Source organism: Podarcis pityusensis, assembly GCF_964106645.2.
Source record: "Podarcis pityusensis genome assembly, chromosome: 8".
NCBI classification, from domain to species: Eukaryota; Metazoa; Chordata; class Lepidosauria; order Squamata; family Lacertidae; genus Podarcis; species Podarcis pityusensis.
The window spans coordinates 9007365-9035313 of NC_138033.1; the positions used below are offsets into that span (position 1 = coordinate 9007365).

A 27949-nucleotide genomic window follows, 5' to 3' on the forward strand; every position below is an offset into this window, starting at 1 on the left:
GGTGGCTCACGAGGCAGAGGTGCCTTGGCAGTTTATTGAGGGCGGGGTAAGGAGAGCATGACCTTTGGGTGTGGAGGCCAGGGCCTCTGTAGAAAAGGAGAAGTGACCAAGAGACACAGCCAGCTAAGGGAAGCCTGGGTGGGCGTGGGTATGAGAGAGAGGTGCCCCAGTGTCCGTAGGTAACCTAATCCCCTCGCCTCCCGTTTCCTGGAAGCAGAAGCTCAAATCCCCTCCCCAAATTCTGTCCCAGTCTGGGTGAATGGGCCTGTCTCCTCTTCTCCCGCGACGGGACTGGTTTCTCCCCAAACTGGCAGGGATAGCTGCTACCCGTCCATCACTCCTGATGCCAGGAGGGGCCGATTGCAGAGACCCCGTTTCCCAGCCTGGGTTTCCTGCTTCTTGCAACCGTATATCCTCTTTGCTCCCAGGGCTTGCTGAGTTGAGAGTTGAAAGGGTGGAGTTCTTCCACACACACCTTTGCTGGGGTGGGTTGGTTGGTTGGTTCACGAAATCAACGTCAGGAAACCGGTGCTCGCCCCATCATGTCGGCACACGCCTTTCCAACTCCCAACTGGGGGTGGAGGGGGGGCGAGGGCGTGGCTTCGGTGGGGCAGGAAGACCTAGGTCGGGGCCTTGTTGGACAGGTAAGCGATGAGCGCCACCACCGCTCCGATGTAGGTGCAGATGCCGAGGATGATGGACAAGACAGCCAAGGCGAAGGTTTGGCGAGAGGCCGTCCACGCTCCCGGGTAGTCGCCCTTGGCGGACGCCTTGTTGGTCTGGGGAGAAAAGGCAGCGGATTTAATGTCAGGAAAGGTAGGTGCACGGGCTCAAGTTCCTGAGCCTAGAACTTGGCAATGGCTGTAGCTATTGTTTTAAGCTAACGTGGCCTGGGATACATGATGCATCAAATGGCATGTGCAGACTCTGCAGGCTCTTGACCAGGGGTCCCCAAACTAAGGCCCATGGACTGGATAAGGCCTGAGGGACTCGTTTATCCGGCTCGCAGCGATCCCCACTGCCGCCGTCCACTCTTACCGGCGCTACGCTGCGTGGCTGCCCACTTCTGGGTCGGAGGAGCACCGGAAATAGCTTGAGCGCATGCGTATGGACACGCTCTCCCCCTCGCTCCAGCCTGTGGTGTGGTCGGCACTGGAGACACCAGCCCGAGGCATGGTAAGTTTGCTGACCCCTGCTCTTGACTGCTGTGTCTCGGCTCCTTGTGGAAAAGATGCCATCTCCCATTCCCAACACACCCCTTCCTTGCTGTTGTTCAATTCAGTGACCTTAGACCTGTTAGGATATTTCCGTTCCACCTTAAAAAGGGAGCAGGTTGTTGTGTCACAGCCTGCGTATTTCCTGTTCACAGGATGTTTCTGTTTTGTATATAGCTGTTGTTTTTCTCTCTGTGCCTGGACACGCAGACAGGCAGTCATGTTTTTCCTTTGTTCTGACCAACGCTGAATCAAGTTGTAAATAATGCTCTCCTGAGTGCATCTTTCGTTGTGCGAACTCTGCTGAAAGGGCGTGCACGAGCCCTGGAATGTGGCAAGCTATTTCTGAGGCTCGTGTCGCTAATTGACTGATACTGTATCTACGGGAGATCGATGGATCGTCCGGAATCGACGTGGAGGCATGATGGCCTTTGTCTCCCTGGCAGTATCCCAACAAGACCATGGGTAGGCAAACTAAGGCCCAGGGGCCAGATCTGGCTCAATCGCCTTCTAAATCCGGCCTGCGGACGGTCCAGGAATCAGCGTGTTTTTTCATGAGTAGAATGTGCCCTTTTATTTAAAATGCATCTCTGGGTTATTTGTGGAGCATTGGAATTCGTTCATTCCCCCCCCCCAAAAAAAAATACTCCGGCCTTCCACAAGGTCTGAGGGACAGTGGAGTGGCCCCCTGCTGGAAAAGTTTGCTGACCCCTGCCTTAGACAAATGACATCTCTCAAACCAAGTGTTTGGTGGCAAGTTGATTTCTACACCTTGCAACCAGCCCTGTTCTCCATCTAATACATTTTTTAGGGTTTAAAAAGAAAAATGCAAAGAGTATTGTCAAATGCTTTCTTTTGTCCGAACTAAAACATTAATCCAGAGGCAAAGAGAGAGAGAGAAAAGAGGGAAAAGAAAGAGGAAGGGATAAAGAAAAAGGAGTAGAAAAAGAATTGGAGAGAAAAGAGGAGACAGGTTAAGATGCTAAAGAACTTTTTGTCCATCAGCTATATATAAACTTCATTCACTTCATCCACTCCAGTATAGCATCTATCCTAAACCTGCCCCCTTTGCGAGCTTTTCCCTGCTCAGCGACACCCACCTTTTGGGACAGGTAGAAAGCAGCGATGCCCAGTGGCCAGAAGCAGCACAGCATGGAGAAGACCGCCAGGCCCAGGTAATCTTGTGGCAGCAGCATGGAGAAGCTGCTCTCGCTCTCAGTATCGCTGTCGCTTGAGGAGTCATTCTAGGGAGGGAAGGGGAGAGCAAGCGTTGGCTTCGTTCATTCTGAGGTCTGGTGAAAGAACGCCAATAATAGGAGGAGAGCCCGGCTGGATCCGGTCAACGGCCGATCCTGCTCTCACAGTGGCCAACCAGATGCCTCTTCTGGGAAGCCTGCGAGCAACTGCACTCTCCCTTCCTGCCATTTTCAGCAACGGGTAGTCAGAACCATTGCTGCTTCCAACTGCTGAGGCCACGCAGTGTGGTTCATAGATGTTGATTAGCCTCCATGAGGCTGTCTCTAGTGGGAGGGAGTTCCATAGTTTATGTGCTCTGTAAGGATGTGCTTTGTTTTGTCCATCCGAGCACAATTCAAAGTGTTGGTGCTGGCCTTTAAAGCCCTAAACGGCCTCGGCCCAGTATACCTGAAGGAGCATCTCCACCCCCATCGTTCAGCCCGGACACTGAGGTCCAGCGCCGAGGGCCTTCTGGTGGTTCCCTCACTGTGAGAAGTGAAGCTACAGGAAACCAGGCAGAGGGCCTTCTCGGTGGTGGCGCCCGCCCTGTGGAACGCCCTCCCACCAGATGTCAAAGAAATGAACAACTATCCAGCGTTTAGAAGACATCTGAAGGCAACCCTGTTTAGGGAAGTTTTAATGTTTGATGTTTTATCGTGTTTTTAATATTCTGTTAGGAGCCACCCAGAGTGGTTGTGGAAACCCAGCCAGATGGGCGGGGTATAAATAATATATTACTACAGTGGTACCTCGGGTTACAGACGCTTCAGGTTACAGACTCCGCTAACCCAGAAATAGTACCTCGGGTTAAGAACTTTACCTCAGGATGAGAACAGAAATGGCGCGGCGGCAGCAGCAGGCCCCATTAGCTAAAGTGGTACCTCAGGTTAAGAACAGTTTCAAGTTAAGAACGGACCTCCAGAACGAATTAAGTTCTTAACCTGAGGTACCACTGTTCTACTACTACTACTACAGTTTCATTGGATGTCCACGAATTCTGGTGTTATGAGAGAGGGAGAAAAGGCTTTTCTCCATCTGCTTCCTCCATCATCTTATAAACTTCCTTCCTGTCCCCTCTAGCTCACTTTTTCTCTACACTAAAAAGTCCCGAATGCTGCCTCCCCTTGATCATTTCGACTGCCCCTTTCTGAACCTTTCCCAACTCTGCAATGCCCTTTCTGAGGTCAGGCAACACAGTATTCCAAATGCAGCCACACCATAGATCTGTTCAATGGCATTGCGGTTTCAGCAGTTTTGTTTTCAATTCCTTTCCTAATGATCCCTAGTGTGGTATTAACCTCTTTCACAGCTGCTGAGCACTGGGCCAGCATCTTCAACAAGCCATCCACCACAACCCCAAGGTCAGGCATTGCCAGTTCAGAACCCATGAGCGTATATGTGAAATTAAGATTAGATAGATTAGATACCGTATTTTTTGCTGTATAAGACACACTTTTCCCCTCCTAAAAAGTAAGGGGAAATGTGTGTGCATCTTAAGGAGCGAATGCAGGCTCCATGGCTTCGCGTTGCTTTCGCTGAAGCCAGGAGAGCAAGAGGGGTCAGTGCACACCGATCCCTCTTGCTCTCCTGGCTTCGCTTCGCTGAAGGGGCTCTGTGCAGAGAGGGAGAGAATATTTTTTTTCTTGTTCTCCTCCTCTAAAACTAGGTGCGTCTTATTGTCGGGTGCATCTTATAGAGCGGAAAATACGGTAGATAGATAGCCCCAACATATATACGTGCAACACTTTACACTGAATTGCGTTTGCAGCCGCAGGATCAGCACCTGCAGGTCTGGTGCCTTTTGTGTGTGTGTTATTTTGGTCTTTATAGGTTTTTAATTCCTTTCTAACGACTTTTTAACCTTTTAAACTTCTCGATGGTTTAATGCTGCTTGACGTAACTGCTTATCGTTGCCTGCCAACAAACAAAGAATCCAGCTTGTTTGACTCGCCGAGTTGCATTTGCCATTTTACTGCCCGTTCGCTCAGTTTGGAGAGATCCTTTCTATAGCCGTCTGCAATCCCTTTCGTTTTAATGACTCCGAACTATTTTCTCGCCATCAGCAAAATCGGCCACTCCTAGCTCTAGATGGTTTATGAAAAAGTCCCAATACCAATCTGAAGGTATTCTACTCCCCTCCATTGAGGTAACTGTCCATTTATTCCTACTCTTAACCAGTTGCTGATCCAAATGGATGCATTTGTTCCACACCTGCTCATAACATCCTGCTCTGGCTCTCTGCTTGTGGAGTAGCTACTAAAATCATGCTTGCTGTGCAGAGAATGGACAGAGGGTTTTTTCTCCCTCTCATTATATGAAATGCAATAGGATCCATATTTAAGGTAAAGGTAAAAGGACCCCTGACCATTAGGTCCAGTCGTGACCGACTCTGGGGTTGCGGCGCTCATCTCGCTTTATTGGCCGAGGGAGCTGGCGTACAGCTTCCGGGTCAATGGCATGTTGCAGAATTTGCCCGCAAAAACAACACCAGTGTAGAGGGGCTTCAAGAATCATCCAAAAGCGGCATCCTAAAGATTGAGAGGTACGAGCAAGGCATGATGGCCACATCCCTCAGACTTTATCCTCAGTCCCTAGTACTCAGAGCAGCCATGTCTAATACCATTATTGGACCTAGTCTCCCAGCGTAAAGGTAAAGGAACCCCTGACAATTAGGTCCAGTCGTGGACGACTCTGGGGTTGCTGTGCTCATCTCACTCTAGAGGCTGAGAGAGCCGGCATTTGTCCACAGACAGCTTCTGGGTCATGTGGCCAGCATGACTAAGCCGCTTCTGGCAAACTAGAGCAGCGCACGGAAACGCCTTTTACCTTCCCTCCAGAGTGGTACCTATTTATCTACATGCACTTTGATGTGCTTTCGAACTGCTAGGTTAGCAGGAGCAAGGACCGAGCAACGGGAGCTCACCCCGTCGCGGGGATTCGAACCGCCGACCTTCTGATCGGCAAGTCCTAGGCTCTGTGGTTTAACCCACAGTGCCACCCGCATCCCAGGACCCATATTTAGGAGAGAGTAAAAGGGTGCACTGAAGGAATGGGGTTGATTTTAATGGCAAGTCAAATATTCCCCTTTCGGAGATCCGCAATTTCGCATTTCAGCTCTTCACAATCTCTTGGGCGGACACCATTCACACCTGTTGATTTGTTTATTTTTTAACTTGTCAGTTAAAGCCTAGAATGGCATTTCTTGTCACCGCTATTTTCCTTAGTTCTTCAGACCTGGGGGGGGGGGGGGGGATCAGTCCGGGCACAGGTATCTGACCTAAATCTTCCATAGTGAGAAGCAGAGAAGTCATTCAGCTCTCCTGTAATCTCCTTATCCTGCTTTCGCACCTTTACCTCTCTTGTCGTCTAACGGTCCAACTTCCCTTCCTAGCTGGTTTGCTGTTTCTGATGCACTTAAATATTTTCCAAAATTAGTTTTGCTGGTTATTATGCTAGCATTTCTGACCCAATTTCTAATATTCCGTTTGCAATACAGTACCTGTTGGGTCTTTGAACCTATATACTGCCATGTCAGGCTAAATATTGTTCGCACCAGTAGGCTTAGCAGAACATGACAGGAAAGGTCATCAGACATGTAATGCAAAAATCTACTGTACAGGTAAGGAAGTATCAGGAAGACAGAATAAAATGTCACCTGAATGTAGCCTTCATGTTTTAGCAATATGCTCCTGAAATTATTTTTTCGCTTCTCCTATGGCCCATCTGTCTGTCTGCTTCGTGAAAATTTACGTTCTGTTTTGTTCTCATTTGGATAAAACTTCCATTTTTAGTGAAAGGGTTTAAGGTCACTGAGAAGGAGGAGGATTGGTTTGAATTATTGGTACTGAATTATTTGGGCAGGTTTGAACAATTTGGGGCAATTAAAATGTTAAAAGTTAAATAAACCTTGTGGAGGGAGGAGTGTTAAGGTATATAGAATTGTACATATGGCTGATTTGAATATGTTATTATTGATTATGTATACCCAATGTATCAGCCGCCTGGGGGTTTTCACTGTTTGTGTTTTGGTTGTTGGTTTAAAAAAAAAAAAAAAGGAAAACGGAAAAAATGAAAAGAAAAAATACTTCCATTTTTTAGAAGGGAGCTCCTTTGCTTCTAACAGATCCCTGGTTCACTCATTAACCTGGCTCGCTCATTAACCATCTCGTGTGATTTCGGCGAGATCTTGCGAGATCTCGTTGGAAATCGGTGCCAATGCCTCACCCTACCTAATGGGAGGGCCGGCCCAAGGTGTGGATTTGCTGCTTCCTATGCTCAGCAGCTGAGCTTCTGTTATCGTGGCTTTGAATAACTACCCACCCCCTCAGCTGGATGCCCCTTACCTTCTCTCAACTTCCCCCTATCTAAAAAAACACCTTGCAAACTTTTTAATAGTAAGCACCGCCAACTGTCTGCTTCTGTTCTGGTCCGAGGGGAGCCCAGTCTACCTTCTTCCTTATAACCTGTCCAGGTGGTGATGATACTTCCCAGCTTCCTTCTCCTTAAATTAGTTTTTATTAAACTGTGTGTGTGTGTGTACGTGTGTACATATAGCACCTCCATTTTCAATTCCTATAGTCTTTTTCATACATTCGGTATGAGACGCTATTGTCATTGTGGGGAAAGAGAGATGGGAAGGGAAATTAACTTTGGTTCTACAGTGGTACCTCGTGTTAAGTACTTAATTCGTTCTGGAGGTCTGTTCTTAACCTGAAACTGTTCTTAACCTGAAGCACCACTTTAGCTAATGGGGCCTCCCGCTGCTGCTGTGCTGCTGGAGCACGATTTCTGTTCTCATCCTGAAGCAAAGCTCTTAACCCGAGGTACTATTTCTGGGTTAGCGGAGTCTGTAACCTGAAGCGTATGTAACCTGAAGCCTATGTAACCTGAGGCAACCACTGTATTGCAAAGTGCTTGTGCAGGGTGTTTGAGTCAGGGTCATGTGGAGAGGTCCTTTGTTTGTTTGTTTATTTATTGGCACCATGAGAGATTGGAGGGTCCAGAATTTGGTCGTCTCAGCGACACCCTTGCAGAATTCAGCAGGGAATGAGTTGGCTCTTGTCTACCTTCGGTTGTCGTTTGTGGCTGACATTGGGCCTCCTGCTCCACCAGTCCCAATGGACACCAGCCAATGCTATCCATACCCAAGCTCTCCTCCTGATACTACCTGCTCAGACTGCAATGCATTCTACGTGGGGCTACCTTTGAAGGTGGCCCGGAAACTACAACTAATCCAGAATGCGGCAGCTAGACTGGTGACTGGGGGCGGCCGCCGAGACCATATAACACCGGTCTTGAAAGACCTACATTGGCTCCCAGTACGTTTCCGAGCACAATTCAAAGTGTTGGTGCTGACCTTTAAAGCCCTAAACGGCCTTGGCCCAGTATACCTGAAGGAGCGTCTCCACCCCCATTGTTCTGCCCGGACACTGAGGTCCAGCGCCGAGGGCCTTCTGGCGGTTCCCTCACTGCGAGAAGCCATGTTACAGGGAACCAGACAGAGGGCCTTCTCGGTAGTGGCGCCCGCCCTGTGGAACGCCCTCCAACCAGATGTCAAAGAGAACAACAACTACCAGACTTTTAGAAGACATCTGAAGGCAGCCCTGTTTAGGGAAGCTTTTAATGTTTAATAGGTTATTGTATTTTAGTGTTTTGTTGGAAGCCACCCAGAGTGGCTGGGGAAACCCAGCCAGATGGGTGGGGTATAAATAATAAATTATTATTATTATTATTATTATTATTATTATTATTATTATTACTTGGGCTTCCCATTTGGGCATCCGATTGGCATAGCTGTCAACGTTTCCCCTTTTTAAAGGGAAATTCCCTTATTCCGAATAGAATTCCTCGCAAGAAAAGGGAAAAGCTGACAGCTATGCTGATTGGCCACGGTACAATTTGTGCCTTTTGCTACTGACAGCAGTGGCAGTTCAGGAACGGGTCTGACGCCTCCTTCCGCAAGAGGTGAGCCACAAGCTTCTACTCCCTGCGTTTGAGGCCCCTCGGCCAAGCCCCCCTCGAGCCCCAGCCCTTACCTCGAGGTCCGGAGACTCTGTGTCGCCCACTTCGTAGCAGACGGTGTGGATGTCCTTTTCCAGAGGCACCTTCCTGGGCAACTCCCCGGCCTCCTTGCTGTCTCCAAAGGCGGTTTCGATATAATCTTTCTTCTTCCAGCCTTGGGGGTTGCTGGATTTCCACAGCTCGGGGTACAGGGTCGGTTCCGGGGTGCAGAAGGGCTCGACTGTCCTCTGCAGGCTGCTAGGGTCCAGGAGCTGACTGGGAAGGATGTGGGGTCCGGGCTGGAGCCAGGAGAGGTTAGGGGGCATGTGATGGGACAGCAGTCCAGAGTGGTCCTGGGGGGCGACCCGACTCAGCATTCCGCCCCGGAGGGTGGCTCTCCCAGGGGACTTTGCCAGAAGTGGGTGCTGAAGTTCATGGATGTTCTCCATAGCACCCCTAGGCGGAAGGTGCTGGCTGCCCTCTTCTCCTCGCTGTCAGTTAAGGCCGAGTGAGTCTCTCGCTTCAGTTAGCTTGGGGAGCGATTGCAAAACAAAGAAGCAAAAAAAACAGCAAAGCGTTTAGCGCCTTTTACATAGGGGAAAAATGTACACATCGCTCCACCAAAAAGCTCTCTTAAGAGGCACACTAATAACAGATAGGGATGCAGGTGGCACTGTGGGTTAAACCACAGAGCCTAGGACTTGCCGATCAGAAGGTCAGCGGTTCGAATCCCTGCGACGGGGTGAGCTCCCGTTGCTCGGTCCCTGCTCCTGCCAACCTAGCAGTTCGAAAGCACGTCAAAGTGCAAGTAGATAAATAGGTACCGCTCCGGCGGGAAGGTAAATGCCGTTTCTGTGCACTGCTCTGGTTCGCCAGAAGTGGCTTAGTCATGCTGGCCACATGAGCCGGAAGCTGTACACCGGCTCCATCAGCCAATAAAGCGAGATGGGCGCCGCAACCCCAGAGTCGGTCACGACTGGACCTAACGGTCAGGAGTCCCTTTACCTTAATAACAGATAAAGCCAAGATCCACAGCCCGTTCCCAAACAACTGCAGTGGTACCTTGGTTCTCAAATGCCTTGGCACTCAAACAACTTGGAACCCAAACACCGCAAACCCAGAAGTGAGTGTTCCGGTTTGCGAACTTTTTTCGGATGCCGAACGTGCTCCGTATTGAGTGATACCCTTCCGTTTTGAGTGTTAAGCTTCTGTTTTGAGTGTTACGCCGAGGTCTGTTTTCGCTATTTATTTTGCGCTTTAGTTTTTGAGGCCTTTTTCTTTTGTTTTTGTGACTGTGTGGAACCCAGTTCAGCTACGGATTGATTGATTGTGTGACTGCAGTACATTGCTTATTGCTTTCATTTTATGGATCAATGGTCTCGTTAGATAGTAAAATTCATGCTAAATTGCTGTTTTTGGGGTTGTTTTTAAAAGTTTGGAACGGATTAATTCATTTCCATTACTTTCTATGGGAAAGTGCGCTTTGGTTTTGGAACGGACTTCCGGAATGGATTAAGTTTGAGAACCAAGGTACCACTGTATAGTTAAGGGATACCAAACTTGTGATCCACATCCTTCGTTCAGGAGGCCTGCATCATGTCTGTGGCTGAAGGCTGGAGAGAAAACATCTGTCTTGTTCAATATTTGTATTGATTTTTAAATTGTATTTTAATTGCTGCTTTTATTTCTTACAGATTGTGTTCTATTGTATTGTGATGTGGATTTGACGGAATCCAAATTGGAATACAATGAATAGAACCTATGAGAAACAAAATAAAAGAAGCAGTGAAAAGAAGATTAAGGATTATACCGCGTCTACTGCAGTGTATTACGATTGCTGCAACAGTAATGATGGATCTGTTAAGACCCTTAGTGGTTTTTAAGGGGGGACGGCATAGGCGTAGCCAAGGCAGGCCGGTGAGGGGGGCAGACACAATTTTTTTTGAAAAGCATTGACAGTACTCAATTAACTGAGGTTCTGCCCCCCCCCCCCCAGGAGAAGCCTCCCCCTGAACCAAAGTCTGCCCTCTGTAATGTCCGCTTTTGGGGGGTACAGTCACCCATGATTTCACCAAAAAAGCTCAACAATTTGGAGGGGGTGATCTCCTAAAGAAAGCTCAACGATTTTGGCTGCCCCCACCGCAAAAAAAATCCTGGTTACGCTCATGGGTGTTGGGGAGAGAGATTAGGAAACCACTGGCTTAAAACCATAAAACAAAGATAAAAATCAGTAAAACTTTTAAAACAAATAAGGTAAAGGTAAAGGGACCCCTGACCATTAGGTCCAGTCGTGGCCGACTCTGGGGTTGTGGCGCTCATCTTGCGTTATTGGCCGAGGGAACCGGTGTACAGCTTCCGGGTCATGTGGCCAGGATGACTAAGCCGCTTCTGGCGAACCAGAGCAGCGCACGGAAACGCCGTTTACCTTCCCGCCAGAGCGGTACCTATTTATCTACTTGCCCTTTGACGTGCTTTCGAACTGCTAGGTTGGCAGGAGCAGGGACCGAGCAACCGGAGCTCACCCCGTCGCGGGGACTCGAACCGCCAACCTTCTGATCGGCAAGTCCTAGGCTCAGTGGTTTAACCCACAGCGCCACCCGCATCCCCTTTAAAACAAATACAGGCAACAAATACAGGCAACTAAATAATGAATCGAGATAGGCTGGCTGAAACAGGTACGTTTTCATCAGGAGGTGTCTAAAACAATAAGGGAGGATGCACTAATGTCTTAATTATTTCATTTCTATCCCACTTCGTTCTCCAAGTTCAAGGTGGCAAACATAGTTCTCCCCGTCCTTATTTAATCATCACAACAACCCTGAGAGGTAAGTGAGGCCGAAAGGCCGTGACTGGTCCAAGGTCACCCAGGGAGCTTCATGGCTGAGTGGGGATTCGAACCCTGGACTCCCAGGTCCTAGCCTGACACACGAACCACTATGCTACACTGGCTTGCAGAAGATGGTTTACATTAAATGCTCTGAAAACTTCAAAATACTGTGCAAAGATAATAGGAGTTGTCATTGTTCACGAGCAATTTCTCCTCCTCCTTCTGCTGTTTTCCGAACCCAAATCAAGCCCCTTGAATTTGTGTGAAACTGAGTCCCTGTAAGTTAGAGAACTTTCTCTTCCACCGCCCTGAGGCTTAGGAAATCTCTTTGTTTAGACTTGCGTGGGTAGGCAGACTAAGGGATGCGGGTGGCGCTGTGGGTTAAAGCACAGAGCCTAGGACTTGCCAATCAGAAGGTCGGCGGTTCGAATCCCCGCGATGGGATGAGCTCCCGTTGTTCGGTCCCTGCTCCTGCCAACCTAGCAGTTCGAAAGCATGTCAAAGTGCAAGTAGATAAATAGGTACCGCTCTGGCGGGAAGGTAAACGGCGTTTCTGTGCGCTGCTCTGGTTCGCCATGCTGGCCACATGACCCGGAAGCTGTACGCCGGCTCCCTCGGCCAGTAAAGCAAGATGAGCGCTGCAACCCCAGAGTCGGTCATGACTGGACCTAATGGTCAGGGGTCCCTTTACCTTTACGCAAACTAAGGCCTGAGGGCTGGATGCGGCCCAATCGCCTTCTCAATCTGGCCTGCGGACAGTCCGGGAATCAGCGTGTTTTTACTTGAGTAAAATGTGTCCTTTTATTTAAAATGAATCTCTGGGTTATTTGTGGGGCATAGGAATTTTTTCATATTTTCCCCCCAAAATATAGTCCAGCCCCCCACAAGGTCTGAGGGACAGTGGACTGGCCCCCTGATGAAAAAGTTTGCTGACCCCTGGTTTAGAGAGCCAGCCGCTCCTCTCAGCAGCCTGCAAGACTCCTTTCCTGACACAAAACCCACCCCACTCTTTGTGAACCAGTTAGTTGGGACAGAAAACTTGGAGCCACTCCATTTGTATCTCTATATTTCCAAACCTATCTGTCTGTATAGATATATATCAGAGGTAGCCAACGCAGTGCTTTGCAGAAGTTGCTGGTTCTGAAAATCTGTTTAAAGTTCCACTTCACTGGCATCTGATATCCCTCTGGCTGAAAACGTACATGCAGGCTGATGCGAGATAGTGACTTTTAGAGATGCCAAGGCTGTTTTCCTGCTAATTTTATCTGCATCTTTTGGAACGGATTCACAAGAAGCCTTGTTGAAGGAATTGCTGGAATACTACAAAGGGACATTTTGTCAAAGGATGTAGAGATAACACTAAGTTTGGCGGCGACAGAAAAAAATGCTTTATCGGTGTGAAGTGGAATTTAAAATGAATGCTCCAGACTTTCTAGATTGCTTTCATATAGTCCCTTTTATTTATGGCTGGGTTCGGCTCTCATAAACGGAAGCTGAGAAAATACATAAATTTCTGGGATGTGCCATTTGGCTTGTAGGTGGGGTTCACTTGAGTGCTCCGTACGATTATTTTTCAATCCCTGCACATAAAAAAACCAGCCTGTCGCAGTGAAGGTTACCCTAATCTTGCCCCCCTGACACCATCTGTATTCTTAAATGTGCAGATTATATTTTATTTTTGTACAACGTTCTCACGTGTCAGCCCGCACCGGCAGTCTGAGATGGCAGCAATTCAGAAACAGCGATATTGTCTCATCTGCTGTTTGGGTGAAATAGGCAGCGATGGACTTAGGGGACAGAGAGCTGTTAGCGAATGCGGTGCTAAATTAACGTCACTAAGCGGTATCTGAATTGTGATGGCAGAAAGTTCTTGCTGAAGGAAAAACACAGGTACATTGCCCAAGATTGTCGTGCAACTGATTGCACAGCAAAAACCAGCTGCTGCGCACCAAGAATTGTCTGTTGTGCTACAAACTTCTGCTGGCACAACCTTTGTGTTGGATTCTTTTGTCGCCCTCCCTTTAAACTTGTGATGGCCTGGGACTCGGGCTCGGACTCGGAACCAGAGGAGACTCAGTCTGCATCGGATCCTTTGCCTCAGGCATCACCTGAACCAAGTCTGGGGCCTGATCCTCATACTCGGAACCAGAGGAGACTCAGTCTGCACAGGTTCCCTTGCAACAAACACCAGCTGGGCCGTGTCAGGGGGCCTGAGCCTGCCCTGGCTCCAGATGCGGGGATTACTTCGTTGTCTTCAGCTGGGCCATCACTTACAGCTGCTTTGCTACTGGTTGGGTCAGGGGAGACTGAGGCAGCCTCTGGGTCTAGTAACCCACCGACGTCTCCCGAGCTGCAGAGACAAAGGTCTGAGAGAAGGAGAGACCTGAGTACTTGCAGGAGGAGTGTTTGCCTTCGGGCGAAACAGGGAGGTGAGTCACCAGGGGATCAGGACCAGCCGCTACCCCAACAAAGATAAAAGGCTGTCGGACCCTGCCCCAGGTTGTGGGAGCAATGTTGTTGTATGCTAGATCCTGCCTGAGATCCTGTACCTATCCTTGCCTGGTTTCCTGCCTTGTGTCCTGCCTTGGCCCTGTTGGACTGTCTCCCAACGACCTTCGGATTCTGGACTGGTCCTGGACCACATTTCACGGGTTACTCCCGGGCCCAGCACAAAACTTTGTCACACATTAGCACACAGATCATTGGATACGGCCCAGTTTCTGGACTTAATGGTCTGAAATGGAGAGCCCCTCTTTTTCAATAGCAATGGGTCTTCCTTTGTTTACTTTGAAATGTGGGAAGGCAGCCCTGCAGTGTTTGGGGGACAACCTGGTCATTCTGCTGAGTGGGGGCCTCTGCCCCCAAAGTCCTGCCCTGATGGTGCCATTGGAAATAGACTTATACCATCACCTTTGGAAGAGAGAGAGCAGGCGGGAAAGTCTATTGAAAACTTGTTTATGAGCTGCGACGATAAATACCTTGAAGATGTCAATCCATATGCTGTGTTTTTTACCACATTGCACTGGGAGTCTGCTTTATCGACCAAACAATCCACTTTATTGATAAGTTGCAGGGTGAGCATTTTATGTATCGTGTATTGTTTGCAGCTTTACTTTTTCCTGGTTTTTTGTTTTAAAAATTGCTTTTATTCGTCGCAGTTTGTCTTGCCAAGTTGCTTTGAGGCTCTTTCTTTTGTATAAGGCAACCGATGAACGCAATAAATAAGAATGCCGTTTTTAAAAGGTTTAAGTTAAGCCCCGAGACTTCAGACGCAGTGGCAGGCAAATTTGGACGACAAAAAGTGGGAATATTGAAATGGTGATGAGGGATTATTCGTAAGTAACATCGGCTTAAATCGGAGGAGGCCTGGGAAGTATGCAGGCTATATTCCTCTGCTTATTGTGGCTCATTAGAATTGGCTGGTGTTTCATCCCTCCACCCCCCCTACCCTCCCATCTGCAACCTTTACACAACCCCTACAGCAGTCGACTGTTCCAGAAAAAGAACAGCGTTTGGCACTTTCCGGTGGCACACTGCCATCACGCAATTGTAGTCTCTGGATGGGAAGGGACATTCAGAGTTTGTCCTTTTTTAATTCCTGTCAGGGCTCCCACCAACTCAGAAATCCACGCACCGTGAAATCCGGTGCAGGCACATGGGATTTCCGTAGCAGGAACAGATTGCTCAGCCAAACATGCGCAGAGGTTCATGCACTGCACAGATGCGTAATGCAGAACCCCAAATCGCTCTTTTAAATGATTGTGAACGAGACAAGCTGCCCGCTCCACAAAAAAAAAACACCTTTGCGTGAAAGCAGGATCGTGTAGAACAGGCCCTGATGCCATCAACAGCACAAATAGTGTTGGTGCTGACCTTTAAAGCCCTAAACGGCCTCGGTCCTATATACCTGAAGGAGCGTCTCCACCCCCATCGTTCTGCCCAGACACTGAGATCCAGCGCTGAGGGCCTTCTGGTGGTTCCCTCATTGCGAGAAGTGAGGTTACAGGAAACCAGGCACAGGGCCTTCTTGGTAGTGGCACCCGCCCTTTGGAACACCCTCCCTTCAGATGTGAAGGAAATAAGCAGCTATCCTATCTTTAAAAGACATCTGAAGGCAGCCCTGTTCAGGGAAGTTTTTAATATTTAACGCTGTACTGTTTTTAACACTTGATTGGGAGCTGCCCAGAGTGGCTGGGGAAACTCAGCCAGATGGGCGGGGTATAAATAATAAATTATTATTATTATTAAATAACCATGAATGAACGTCTGGAGGGAGACTTGGTCTTAATAATGTTAAACATTTCCATAGCTGTTTCAGTTATAATCCTTACAAGAACTCTGTAAGGCAGACCGGTAGTATTATGCCCTAGGTTGCAGACTGAGGCTGAGAGAGTTAAGAGTGGCTGGCTTGAAACCAACTACTGCGCACACGACAGAGGCGAGTTTCGCACTGAGGGCTTCCTGAATGGTACCTCGGCCTCTTAGGCACTGCACCACAATTCTGGAAATTTGCAGGTAAGCGGAGACGTCGTCCACATGGAAAGGGCATTATCTACACATGTTTCCGCATGTTTTGTTTTTGTATGTTTTTGATCCCATCTGAGCTCAGCTCCTCCCATGCGCTTTTGCCTGACAAAGAGCTGTGTGTGACTCAGAAGCTGGCACGCTGCTTCGCATACCCCGACACACACACACACACTCGACCAGATCTCGCGCAGCTGGAGATCAGTCAGCGGCACCAAACTGAGCTGCTCTCCAGCCCTGGCTCCATTAAATGGCATCTTTGGTCTACATGACTTGCACAAACGATGGGTCAAATTTATCTTGATAATTTGTGTCAGGTCACCAGTCAGAAGGAAAATGGGCTGATGGGACTGTACCCTGATCTAGCCAGGACCCTGAACCCAGACTGTGTGTGTGTGTGCATGCGTGAGAGAGAAAGAGAGAGAGAGAGAGAATTGGGGGATAGGGATGGAGTCAGAATTCATTCTGGATTTAAGGAGACCAGGGCAGGTCCTTTGTATATCTTCATCCCAACTTACTGGCAGAAATATGGACAGTGTACTGAGAGTGACATACAGAGCAGCAAGAAAACTGAAGCAGAATACAGTGGTACCTCAGGTTACAGACGCTTCAGGTTACAGACTCCGCTAACCCAGAAATAGTACCTCGGGTTAAGAACTTTGCTTCAGGATGAGAAAAGAATTTGTGCAGCAGCGGGAGGCCCCATTAGCTAAAATGGTACCTCAGGTTAAGAACAGTTTCAGGTTAAGAACGGACCTCCAGAACGAATTAAGTTCTTAACCAGAGGTACCACTGTACATAATTGTACAGGGTTTTATGAAGCACTGTACCAAAATTTATTGAATAGTAAATCTGCTTCAGTTGTATGGTTTATAGCCATTATGACGGCTACTGTGAAGCTTGACAAATTACTTTACCTTCTGTTCCTCTAAACCCTCCTGTTGCCTGATTTATCTCCCCCTCAGAGTCCCTTGTCTTGTATTCCATTAAGGGTTTCCTCCCTCATCTGAGGTTTCTGAGGAAATCTTTCTCATTCCACGGGAATCATAGGATGGCAGTTGCAGGGTCATCCAGCCCAACCCCTCTGCAACGCAGGAATCTTTTGCCCAACATGGTGACTCTGAGATGGGGATCCAGTTTCCTTGTGCTCTCTCAACATCAGGGTTCAAAGCCAGACTTTCTATGAAACTGACCAGCCTGGCTAAATCTTTGTGCGTAAACCTGAACAATCAAGAGTAGCGACTAGACTAGGATTGGTTCAGTTTTAGAGCCACGGCTCCGGCTTTATTTTGCATTCTGCTTCGACCTGCCTGCTTTTTCATATAATACAGTGGTACCTCGGGTTAAGTACTTAATTCGTTCTGGAGGTCCGTTCTTAAGCTGAAACTGTTCTTAACCTGAAGCACCACTTTAGCTAATGGGCCCTCCTGCCGCCGGAGCACGATTTCTGTTCTCATCCTGAAGCAAAGTTCTTAACCTGAAGCACTATTTCTGGGTTAGCGGAGTCTGTAACCTGAAGCGTATGTAACCTGAAGCGTATGTAACCTGAGGTACCACTGTAATAATAATAATATAGTGGTACCTCGGTTTCTGAACATTCCTGTTGATGAATGTTTCGGTTTTTGAACACCGCAAACCCAGAAGTAAATGCTTCCGTTTTTGAACATGCCTCGGAAGTTGAACAGCTTCCGCTGAGTGTATGTGTTCTTTTTCTCAATTTTCTCTATTAAATTTGCAGACCGCCCTTTGTGCCTTGGTTTTCGAACATTTCGGAACTTGAACGGTCTTCCGGAACAGATTACGTTTAATATTTAATAATGATTTTATTATTTATACGCTTCCCATCTGACTGGGTTGCCGCAGCCACTCTGGGCAGCTTCCAACAAAATATTAAAATAAAACGGGGGGGGGGGGGGACCCTCTACAAGAGAAGATTGCTACAAGGGATGCTGCCGGCTCACTTGCACAGGGACTGCAGGATTCGGAGACAGTTCCCACATGACACGCAACCCAGGGAATGCCTTCTGAGGAGAGAGAGTGTTTCTGAAGAGAGGGAACGAAACCTTTCCTTCGGTGCTCAAACAAGCGCATGTTGGCATCGAAAGATCTCGGCTCTGTTTGGCAACATTGGCTCTGACGTGGGGAACCTGCAGTGCGCCACAGCCTTGCTAAGATCTGTCGAGCTTGTTTGTTTGGTTTCTTTAAAACTGAAAAGGGAAAACAGGGTATTAAAAGCCCAGAACTCGCAAGAGTCACTTCCGCCGGAAGGAGGACTGCAGCTCAGTGGCAGAGCACCCAGAAGGTCTGGGTTCGATCCCTGCAGTCTCCAAGAAGGGCTAGACAGAGCTCCTGCCTCAAACGCTGAATAGCCGCTGCCGGCCAGTGCAGGCGGTCTCTGTGCTCCTATGTTCTGGTTCTCAGTATCACCTAACCCACTAAGCAGGCGGCACAGAGCAGCTGTCTAGGGCAGTTGTGTTATTGGGCCTCCATCCTAACTGGGAAATCCTTCAAGAGGTTAACGGAATCTCCCCTTCTCTCTCTTGGGCAACAGAGTCTGATATGGCGAATTTTCCCCAGCCACTCTGGGCGGCTCCCAACAGAATAATAATAATAGCAATAAAAGATCAAACATTAAAAACTTCCCTAAACAGGGCCGTCCTCAGATGTCTTCTAAAAGTCAGGTACACTGGACCCTCTGGATATGAATGTAATTTGTTCTAGGAGTCTGTACATACCCCGAAAAATCCGCAAGTAGAGGCGCTGCTTCTGTGCATGCGCGCGGCGCGATAGAGCGCTTCTGTGCATGCGCGCACGGCGAAACCAGGAAGAATACACTTCCGGGTTTGCTGCGTTCGCAACCCGAAAGTTACGTTACCTGAAGGTAACATAACCCGAGGCTCTACTGTAGTTGTTTACTTTCTTCACATCTGATGGGAGGGCGTTCCACAGGGCGGGTGCCACCACCGAGAAGGTCCTCTGCCTGGTTTCCTGTAACCTCGCACTGAGGGAACCGGTAGAAGGCCCTCGGTGCTGGACCTCAGTGTTCGGGCTGAACGATGGGGGTGGAGACGCACCTTCAGGTATACAGGACCGAGGCCGTTTAGGGCTTTAAAGGTCAGCACCAACACTTTGAAAATAGCATTAGACGTAATGAAGTTCCTACCCAATCTCAGTTTCTTATGCCAAGGATCGAAGTTTCCCATTCCCAGTTGCACAGACTTCTCTCCATTCAGTTGTATGGAAGACAGGGCCAAGGAGAAATTGGGGGGGACGGGACCCAAAAGCAGGAAAGACACCCTCCGTCTTCCCAGGCACAACATCACGTAAAGGTAAAGGGACCCCTGACCATTAGGTCCAGTCGTGGCCGACTCTGGGGTTGCGGCGCTCATCTCGCTTTATTGGCTGAGGGAGCCGGAGGACAGCTTCCAGGTCATGTGGCCAGCATGACTAAGCCACTTCTGGCGAACCAGAGCAGCACACGGAAACGCCATTTACCTTCCCGTTGGAGCAGTACCTATTTATCTACTTGCACTTTGACGTGCTTTCGAACTGCTAGGTTGGCAGGAACAGGGACCCAGCAATGGGAGCTCACCCCGATGAGGGGATTTGAACCGCCGACCTTCTGATCGGCAAGTCCTAGGCTCTGCGGTTTAACCCACAGCGCCACCCGCGTCCCACAACATCACATGGTAACTAGCAAATTCATTCATTGTGTTTGTAACCTGCTGCTTTCCATTACGGGACCCCAAGTCACCACACACGTCCTCTGTGTGGTGAAGTGGTTAGAGGACCTGGGAGAGCAGGGTTTGAATCGCCATGAAGCTCACAGGGTGACCTTTGGGCCAGTCACACTGCCTCTCACCTCAACCTACCTCACAGGGTTGTTGTGGGGGGTTGAATGAGGAGGGGGAGAACCATGATTGTTTTGGAGAAAAAGGTGGGTTGTAAAATATAATATAAATGCAGTCTCCAAGATGGTCACCTCCCATTTAGGCATGAACCAGACCCACAACCAGGGAGGTGGATACCTCATCCGCCTTCAGACCATAACTTGGGACCATATTTTTTTGCAGGAGGTGGGAAGCAATGCAGGAAATTAATCTTCTAAAGCAAAATAGTTTGCCTGCTCTGCCACCTCGCCAGCCTCTTAAACTGATCTTCCCTTCCCACTCGCTGGGCTTTGAACCCAAGGCTCCCGTCACATGACGGCCCCCTCTTGCGCTAACCACTGAGCATCCCTTCTCCTCCTAGGAGTTGGAATCGAACTCCCAACCCTGGCCACATTCCTGCTCTGAATCTCCTGCCAACGTCCCGAGTTCCCGGTTAAATTAAATCGGAGTGCCTTCACGCATCTGCACTGCCTCGCTCTCTTGGGAAACCGTACAGCAACGGAAATTATTTTGGGATGGAGAGGAGGAGGAGGATGAAAGCAAGTCCCTGGAGATCTTGGTCCTGACTGTACTTGGACGGCTGTGCCAGCGAATGCCCATGAATCACTGCCACTTCACCAAAGCAGAGGCGGCACAGAGAAAGCGAGGAGAAGAGATTCAGCTTTTTATCTTCTTCCCCGGCTTGGATGGCGGGGGAAAAAATTGGCAGAATGCTCCCCGTCTTCCTAACCCCACACACGGAGGTAGGCAAGCTACAGTCTCCTGAGCCACACAGCGGGGTCAGGATCAGAGTAACTGAAACAACAGTTCTGAGGCCTTAAGCATTTGCAGAACATGTTTCCAAGCGCTCCTAGGAAGGGCCGAAGAGCCCGGCTGGGTTTCAGTTAAGCATCCAGCGAAGCCCCAGTGTCCTGTTTCCAACAGAGGGCAGCCACACGCTTTCTGGGAAGCCCAGAAGGGTGTGAAAGCCTCGCTCAGCAGCAGAGCACATGCTTTCGGGGACAGAAGAGTCCCGGCAGGTTCAGCCCCTGGTAAAAAAGGTAAAGGGACCCCTGGCCATTAGGTCCAGTCGTGGCCGACTCTGGGGTTGTGGCGCTCATCTCGCTTTACTGGCCGAGGGAGCTGGCGTACAGCTTCTGGGTCATGTGGCCAGCATGACTAAGCCGCTTCTGGCGAACCAGAACAGCGCACGGAAACGCCTACATGCACTTTGACGTGCTTTCGAACGGCTAGGTGGGCAGGAGCAGGCACCGAGCAACGGGAGCTCACCCTGTCGCGGGGATTCCAACCGCCGACCTTCTGATCGGCAAGCCCTAGGCTCTGTGGTTTAACCCACAGTGCCACCCGCGTCCTGGTACCTCCACTTAAATAACAGGGAACAGGGTCCACGTGAAAGGGGAGGTTTCTGCTGGAGAGCAGTTGCCAGCCCAAGTTGGCAATGTTGGGCTAGATGGAGCAAGACTTTGACTCCGTGTAAGGGAGGATCATAGCTTATAGCAAGGCTGGATGGCCTTTGAACCTCCAGATATTGATGGACTACAAGTCCCATCATCCCTGATCATTGGTCATGCTGGATGGGTTAGGAATCCAAAAACGTCCGGAGGTTACGGCTGGGGCCGTTGAGAGAAGGCATCCAAAAAGAGCTCTGGTTTATTCAGTCATGAGAGTTACAGCCCTACAGCCCTCTTGTTTGTCCCCAACACCTGGTAAATCACAGGTAGAGTGCCTCTGAAGAGAGAGGCTCCATTTAGCCGCTAGCTTCCACCAAGCCATTAACCTGCATTATATCAAGCTGCTCAATAAAGGAGGCTGGCGTTGTTATACGACCTCCACCCCAAAGTGCAGCTCAGTGGGGCGGAGAGTGGAGAAGCTGAGGGAATAGGGTTTGCCTAACTTTGGGGCTGAGCCTAAAGTGAGGTTTAATCAGAGGTCTTCCCACCCCTTCCCCATGCTGGCTCTCACAGAAGACACCAAAGTTTGGACCTTAGGCTCTGTGTGTGAAATACCTGTTCCCCTCCAGATATCTGCTAGACTCGGTCTCCCATCCTTATTATAATTTATTGCTTTTATATCCCCCTTTTTCTCCCAAGAGCTCAAATCGGTGTGCGTGGTTCTCCCCTGATTTAATCCCCACAACAAACCCTGTGAGGTAGGTGAGGCTGAGAGGCAGCGATTAGCCCTAGATCACCCCTTGAGCTACGTGGTTGAGTGGCAGGATTTTAATCCCAGCCTCCCATGTCCTAGTCCAACACTCTAACCATTGCACTGCACTGCCTCGAGCACTTCCTAACCATTGGCCATGCTGGGAGCCAGGAGGGTCACAGTTCTCCCACCGGGGAGTGCCAGGGATTGAATTTGGAACATTGCACATGGAAATCGTGCTCTGCTGCTGAGCTGTGGCATCTGAGCATGTGCAGAGTGCCTTCCCTTTGCTGCCGAATAATCGGACATAGCTCCTACGTCCCTTAGAATTTTGGCAAAAGGCTTCGGGTCACAGGGCAACTATTATAAAAGCGTTGGCATTTAACACCAGCCACAGGCATCTCGGAAATGAAACACTTCGGCCAATTATTCCATTTATTGCAGACCATCAGTCTCAGCTAGCATGTCCAATGGTCAAGGGTGAGCCACAGGCCTAGGAGGTTGTGACTTTCTGGATTCCTCATGCACAGAGCAAAAACTGGTGGCTCTGCCCCAGGCCGGAGGTGGCCAAGTGACTGGAGCACTCATTCCAAACGCGAGGAGCCATGGGTTCAAATCCTGACCGGGCTGCTGAATTTGCAAAGCCTGATTTTCACCATATGTTTCAGCCGAATGAGAAATATACTCATCGATCGATAAAAAAACGCATTCCGGGTTTCATGGAAACGCGCCCCCCCCCTCTCCCCGATGACATGCACATATGGCTGAAATTGACAGCAATATGCGAGGGGGTGGTGAGGGGCCTAATTGGACAGATTCCCTCCGGTCCAAAGCTGAAGCCAAAACGATGCTTCGTTATGTGCAAGCAAAATAGACACACATGTTCAGCCCTCCCTGTCGGATTTCATGCATACATTTCTCTTCTTCTTGTGCTGTTGCTGCGCACAGGTTTTGCGCATGGAGCAAAGGTGAGCCTGAAGGGATAGTGTCCTCCTAGATATGGATTCTTTGGGGCTGTTGGGAGGGGGGGTAAAACTAGCCTTCCTGGGTACCCAAGGTGGTTCAGCACCTGTTGTGCCATGATACCCAGGTGATGGGCTAGATTGAGTTAAGTTTGGGTGGGTTGGGTGTCCAAGCCGCCATAGACATCCCGTAATCCATCTTCAGCCGTGTGTGCCAAGGAGTGAAGGGGTTTGGGGTAGGGGATCAATGAGTCATAAAGACCCATTTTCGCTCCCCAGGGAGATTAAATGCGATTGCCGAATTTCTGGGCTTGCTCATGGCGTCCAGCGCTTGCCCGAAGGCATCACTGACCACTTAATGTGTTTTTCGGATTTCCATACCACCCTTCGAGACGCAATTATCAGAGCTGCGGTGGCAAATGTTAAAATAGAGCAAAAATGGGAAAATCAGCGACGTCATAAAAACCAGCAGGGTTCTATTATTCCTTCCCAGCCAAAGCATCTCTTTCTCTCTCTCTCTTTCACTGCCTGTTGCTGGTGAGGGGGAAGCAAATAAAACAAGCGTTTTAATTAACCGGGCAGAGCTCCAGAATTAGCATATAAACTGGGCGTTCCGTTTTGGCACTCACCAGAGATCAGGGCCCCCCCCCCCCAAAAAAAAATTATTGATGGAACTGTAGGGCCATCAATCCCAATGTAGGATTTCACACATTGTGCGGAAACCAACCCAGGTTTGCTGCATTCTGGACACACTCCTAGCCGGCAGGGAGTCATAATCGACCCTGGATCTGAAAGGAGCGTGCTTAGATAATGCACTTGTTTTCGTCACAACCGCACATTACATAATGGGGACCCCACGAGAACCTCCATTTTCACACGCACGGGGGCGAGAAATTCACTCGTTTGTTCTTCCTGGGTTCAAATGGGAACATGATACCACAGAGTAGTTCCCCTAACACATTAAGCTATACAGTAAGTCACAAGAGAGTGGAGAAAGCTTACTTTGCATCAGATCAACTTGGGGTTAATCAAAGACATCCGTTTGTGACTCAGCCCGATGACACTTTTGATGCTTGCCACGTGGGGATGGCGTTACGTGCGAAAGGGAAACTGAGTGTACATTGGGGGCAAGGGAAGCTGTACCGGGACTGAGTTCCTCAACCCTCGCATGAGAAAAACAAGCTTATTTTGAGGTGCTGTTTCCCCAAAACGGACAAAAAAGAAGTAAATAATGCAATGCACTGTTATCTTTAAGAAAGTCGTCGCCCCAGAGTCTGAATATGGCAGCTATTTCAGATGCCTTTAAATGAGAATGGAAAAGATAATAATTCAGAACACAGCAGTTGATCTGCAGCTGTAATTATATAAGGCGTGATGGCTTAGAGAAACCTCAATGTACAAGGGCAGTATACCCCTAACTGCCAGGGGGCGGGGGACAAGCAAGGAAGGGCTGGGTCTTTGGGCCTGTGAGGTTCAGAGAGGCACCAGCTGGCCAGCAAAACACTAGATTAGATCTCCACTTCTCTCTCCATATTGATCCCTTTCAATATCCTTGCACCTTGTTTTGTTCCCTGGGCCCTTTCTCTCAAGAATCCAAAGAGGATCTGGAGAGGTAGCCCGGGGGGGGGGACCCCTCTTTCCAGAGAGCCACAGACACAGGAGGAGTGATGGGTCAGCCCCCACAAAGGAGCTAAATCCCCAGCAGTCTTTCCTTGCACATTGACGGTCTCTATCGATCTCCTTCCTCCTTCCTGCTCAGAGCTCCCACACGAAAGAAACTCTGTGTGTGTGTGTGTTTGAGAAAGAGAGCTCTGGTTCCTTTGCCCTCGGTTTTCCAGCCCACACACCTGCTGTGTAAAGACAGGACTCGGGGATAATGTATCCCTTCTCCATCCCTGGGCTGGCGAGTAGGAGAATGTCCCCAAGCTGGGAGCCAGGAAAGGGGGCATCCTCTTGCCACCAGGGGCTGGCAACCTTTTAAAACACACACACAAGAAACCCACCCTCTGGCCAACTCTGTTTCACAAATCCTTTGCACGCTTCCCCGAGACTCCAAAGATGCGCTCGGCTCCCCGCGCTCCTGGCCCGACCCCTCTCTCTCGCCCCCCCGCCACAACAGTAAGACAGGGGCTAGGGTTAGGGGGCTCAGTGACCTCTCTGGGGGTTGTGCCGTTTCAGGGGCGTTAAGTGGAGCAGGAGCCACATGCCTGCCTCCCTGCCCATCGCCCTAGGACGCTCATCCTCTTGGGTACCCAAGGCTCACCCTAAGAAGCCCTGCCCTGGTCCAGAGGGACTCCGGCTTCACCCAATTACCCCCTCACTTCGCCGCCAAGCTTAATCTCATTAATTCCACCATCTCGCCGGCTCGGCTGTCGAGAGTCAGAGAGAATCTCTCTTCAACTTGCATGTGCCAGATTTAGAACTGAGAGCAGCGAGGAGGGCAGGGAGACCCAAGTTGTTTTTTGGGGGGTGGGGGGCAAAATCCAGGGCCAATGGGGCACTCCAAGTCTGGGATGGATAGGAGTGGGCAAGAGGATTGGCTTTGGGCTTCTCCTTAGGGGGGGTTGGACTAGATGGCCCTTGGGGTCCCATTCTATTCTACGATCCGATGAAGACTTGCAGCCAGGGAGGTTGGCACCACCCGGGCAGCCCAGGCTGAGGGGGTCTTGGGTTTGGCAAAGTCCACATGGGAAACAGAGAGAGAGAAAAAGAGACCCTTACCGTGCTCACTGCCAGCGTCCCCGTGGCAAGCACCTGTTTGCCACCCTCCAGACCTCCGCGGGCTGCATCCTCTGCAAAAGGGTGCCCATCTCTGCCCGGCCCAGACACGATGATGCCCGGTCAGGGAGAAAGTTGCTCGGCTTGGGTGCCAGCCAGAACACGCAGACCCTCCTCTCCAAAAAATGCCAGGGTCCCTTCAAGAACTCCTGCGGTGAGCCTGGCACGATGCCCTTTGCCACCCTCGGCGCTAAGGGTTAGGTTTGCCAATCTGTGGCAATCGGCGGCTTCCCCAAGGCTTGCCACGAAGAAGGACCCGTGGCATGAGGAGGAGGCGGAGGAGAGAGGCAGAAAGTCCCCTCCAACGTGGTGGCTGGCCGGCTCCTCTGCCTTCTTCTGCGCGGTGCCAAGGCAGCTGCCCAGTCGCCTACAGCAAGGCTGCCATCCAGCGCTCCGGGAGCAGCTGTGCGCCTGCTGCCAAGATGTGGTGGCATGAGCGGAGCCCCCCTCCTCTCCCTCCTTCCCACCCCCAGATCTGGATGGAGGAGGGGGGAGGAGGAGGGGAGGGGTTGTCTGCGAGCTGACAGCCACACACAGGCAGATGCCTCGCCTCCTCGCAGAGATGGATTGCGTGGCAAAATAATAATAAGGAAGACACCCCCCTTTTAAAAACACACCCCTCCCTGTGGGCACGTCTTTGCAATTTAAGACCCCCCCCTCCACGCCAAGCTGGCTGATATAAGGAAGAGAGACCAGATGCAAGAAGGGGGAATTGATTTTAGGACTCTGGCACCCCCAACAAGCACCCTTTTCCTCCCCACATAGGTGCCCCCAGGGTTGGAAGGGGGTGAGGTCTCATAAATGTGGGGGGGGGGCAGGATGCTCCTGGCTCCCTTTAGTCTCCTGGAAGGGGGGGCCGGGGGGCGCTAGCTTTCAGACTCTGATCTTGGGCTTACACGCAGCCCAGATTTATTTATATTTTTGGGTGGGGGTCACTTGTAGCCTTTGACTTCAACAGCTCCCCCCGCCCTCCCAAGCTATATTTTTACTCACGGAGTCAACCTCCTCTCACAAAAGAGTTTGCTGGGCCACCTGCAACCTGGGAATGATTAGCTGTATCTTTCGTTGCTTTTCAATGCTTGCAGATCTTCTGAAATGGCTTTAATCGATTAAAAAATAACTATTTTCAAAATTATTTAATGGATGTTGTTGTCTGCCACCCTGGACTGAAGGGCGGTACAGAAATTGAACGGCCCCACAAAATAACACCGAAAGACCCCAGTCAAATCAAACTGCCGCCCCCTCCTTTGCACCCAGAGCATAAATTTGCTGCCTATCCGCCACCCAAATAAATGCACGTTTCTTTCAAATCTCCAGCAGGCCTCTGATCGCGCCAGCGGCGATTATAATAATTATAACGTTTTATGTTTCTGTAGCGGCCTCTTGAGCTTTCCAACAGCTTCGAGTGCATTATTGTGCTGTAATCTCTGCAGCAATCCGGTAAGGAAAGCTGATATCCTTGTCTCTATAAGTCCTGAGAAGCCTATGCACCATACATTAAAAGTACATTCCACCACCACCACCACCCACTCCCCAAAGAATTCTGGGAACTGTAGTTCGTGAAGGGTGCTGGGAAATGTAGCTCTGTTAGAGGTGGACTACAGTTCCCAGGATTCTTAGAGGGAGGCGGAGGACGACATGTGCTTTCAGTGAGATTTCAGTGCATGGCGTGTACGCAGCTGGTACAAAATTATTTTACAGCTCAATTCTGCAATTCTGTGATTCCAGAGGTATGTTAGACTCCAGCTCCCATCAGCCCCAACTAGCAAAGCCAGTGATGATGGGAACTAGAGTCCAACATACTTCTGGGGGCGGGCATGCCCTCCCCCATCCGCCAGTGTTTCCCAAACTTGGGTCTCCAACTGTTTTCGGACTACAATTCCCATCATCCCTGAGCACTGGTCTTGCTAGCTAGGGATGATGGGAGTTGTAGTCTAAAAACAGCTGGAGACCCACGTTTGGGAAACACGGACCACAGGGAAATATTTGGAGCAGGTACAGAAAAAAGGGGTCTTCCCAATACAGTGGTACCTCTGGTTATGTACTTAATTCGTTCCAGAGGTCCGTTCTTAATCTGAAACTGTTCTTAACCTGAAGCACCACTTTAGCTAATGGGGCCTCCTGCTGCCGCCACGCCGCTGGAGCACGATTTCTGTTCCCATCCTGAAGCAAAGTTCTTAACCCGAGGTACTATTTCTGGGTTAGCGGAGTCTGTAACCTGAAGCGTATGTAACCCGAGATACCACTGTACCAATATTTGCCATGGCATAGATCAGGGGTCAGCAAACTTTTTCAGCAGGGGGCCGGTCCACTGTCCTTCAGACCTTGTGGGGGGCCGGACTATTTTTTTTTGGGGGGGGGGAATGAACGAATTCC

At 49.8% G+C, this 27949-nt stretch overlaps 1 protein-coding gene across 2 annotated transcripts; it reads right to left on the reverse strand.

Moving 5' to 3' along the window:
• TMEM91 (transmembrane protein 91) lies at positions 1-26118 on the reverse strand. Of its 2 annotated transcripts, none has more exons than XM_081019323.1 (4): positions 25517-26118; positions 8486-8980; positions 2315-2458; positions 1-779 (listed from the first exon to the last, which is right to left on the reverse strand). In XM_081019323.1, the coding sequence occupies exons 2-4, from the start codon at positions 8897-8899 to the stop codon at positions 621-623; spliced, it is 717 nt and encodes a 238-aa protein (XP_080875449.1). In that variant the 5' UTR covers positions 8900-8980; positions 25517-26118; the 3' UTR covers positions 1-620. The 2 variants fall into 2 exon arrangements, with proteins under 2 accessions (XP_080875449.1, XP_080875450.1); XM_081019324.1 differs by lacking the exon at positions 25517-26118 and adding an exon at positions 23798-24019.
• Positions 26119-27949: the final 1831 nt, after the last annotated feature.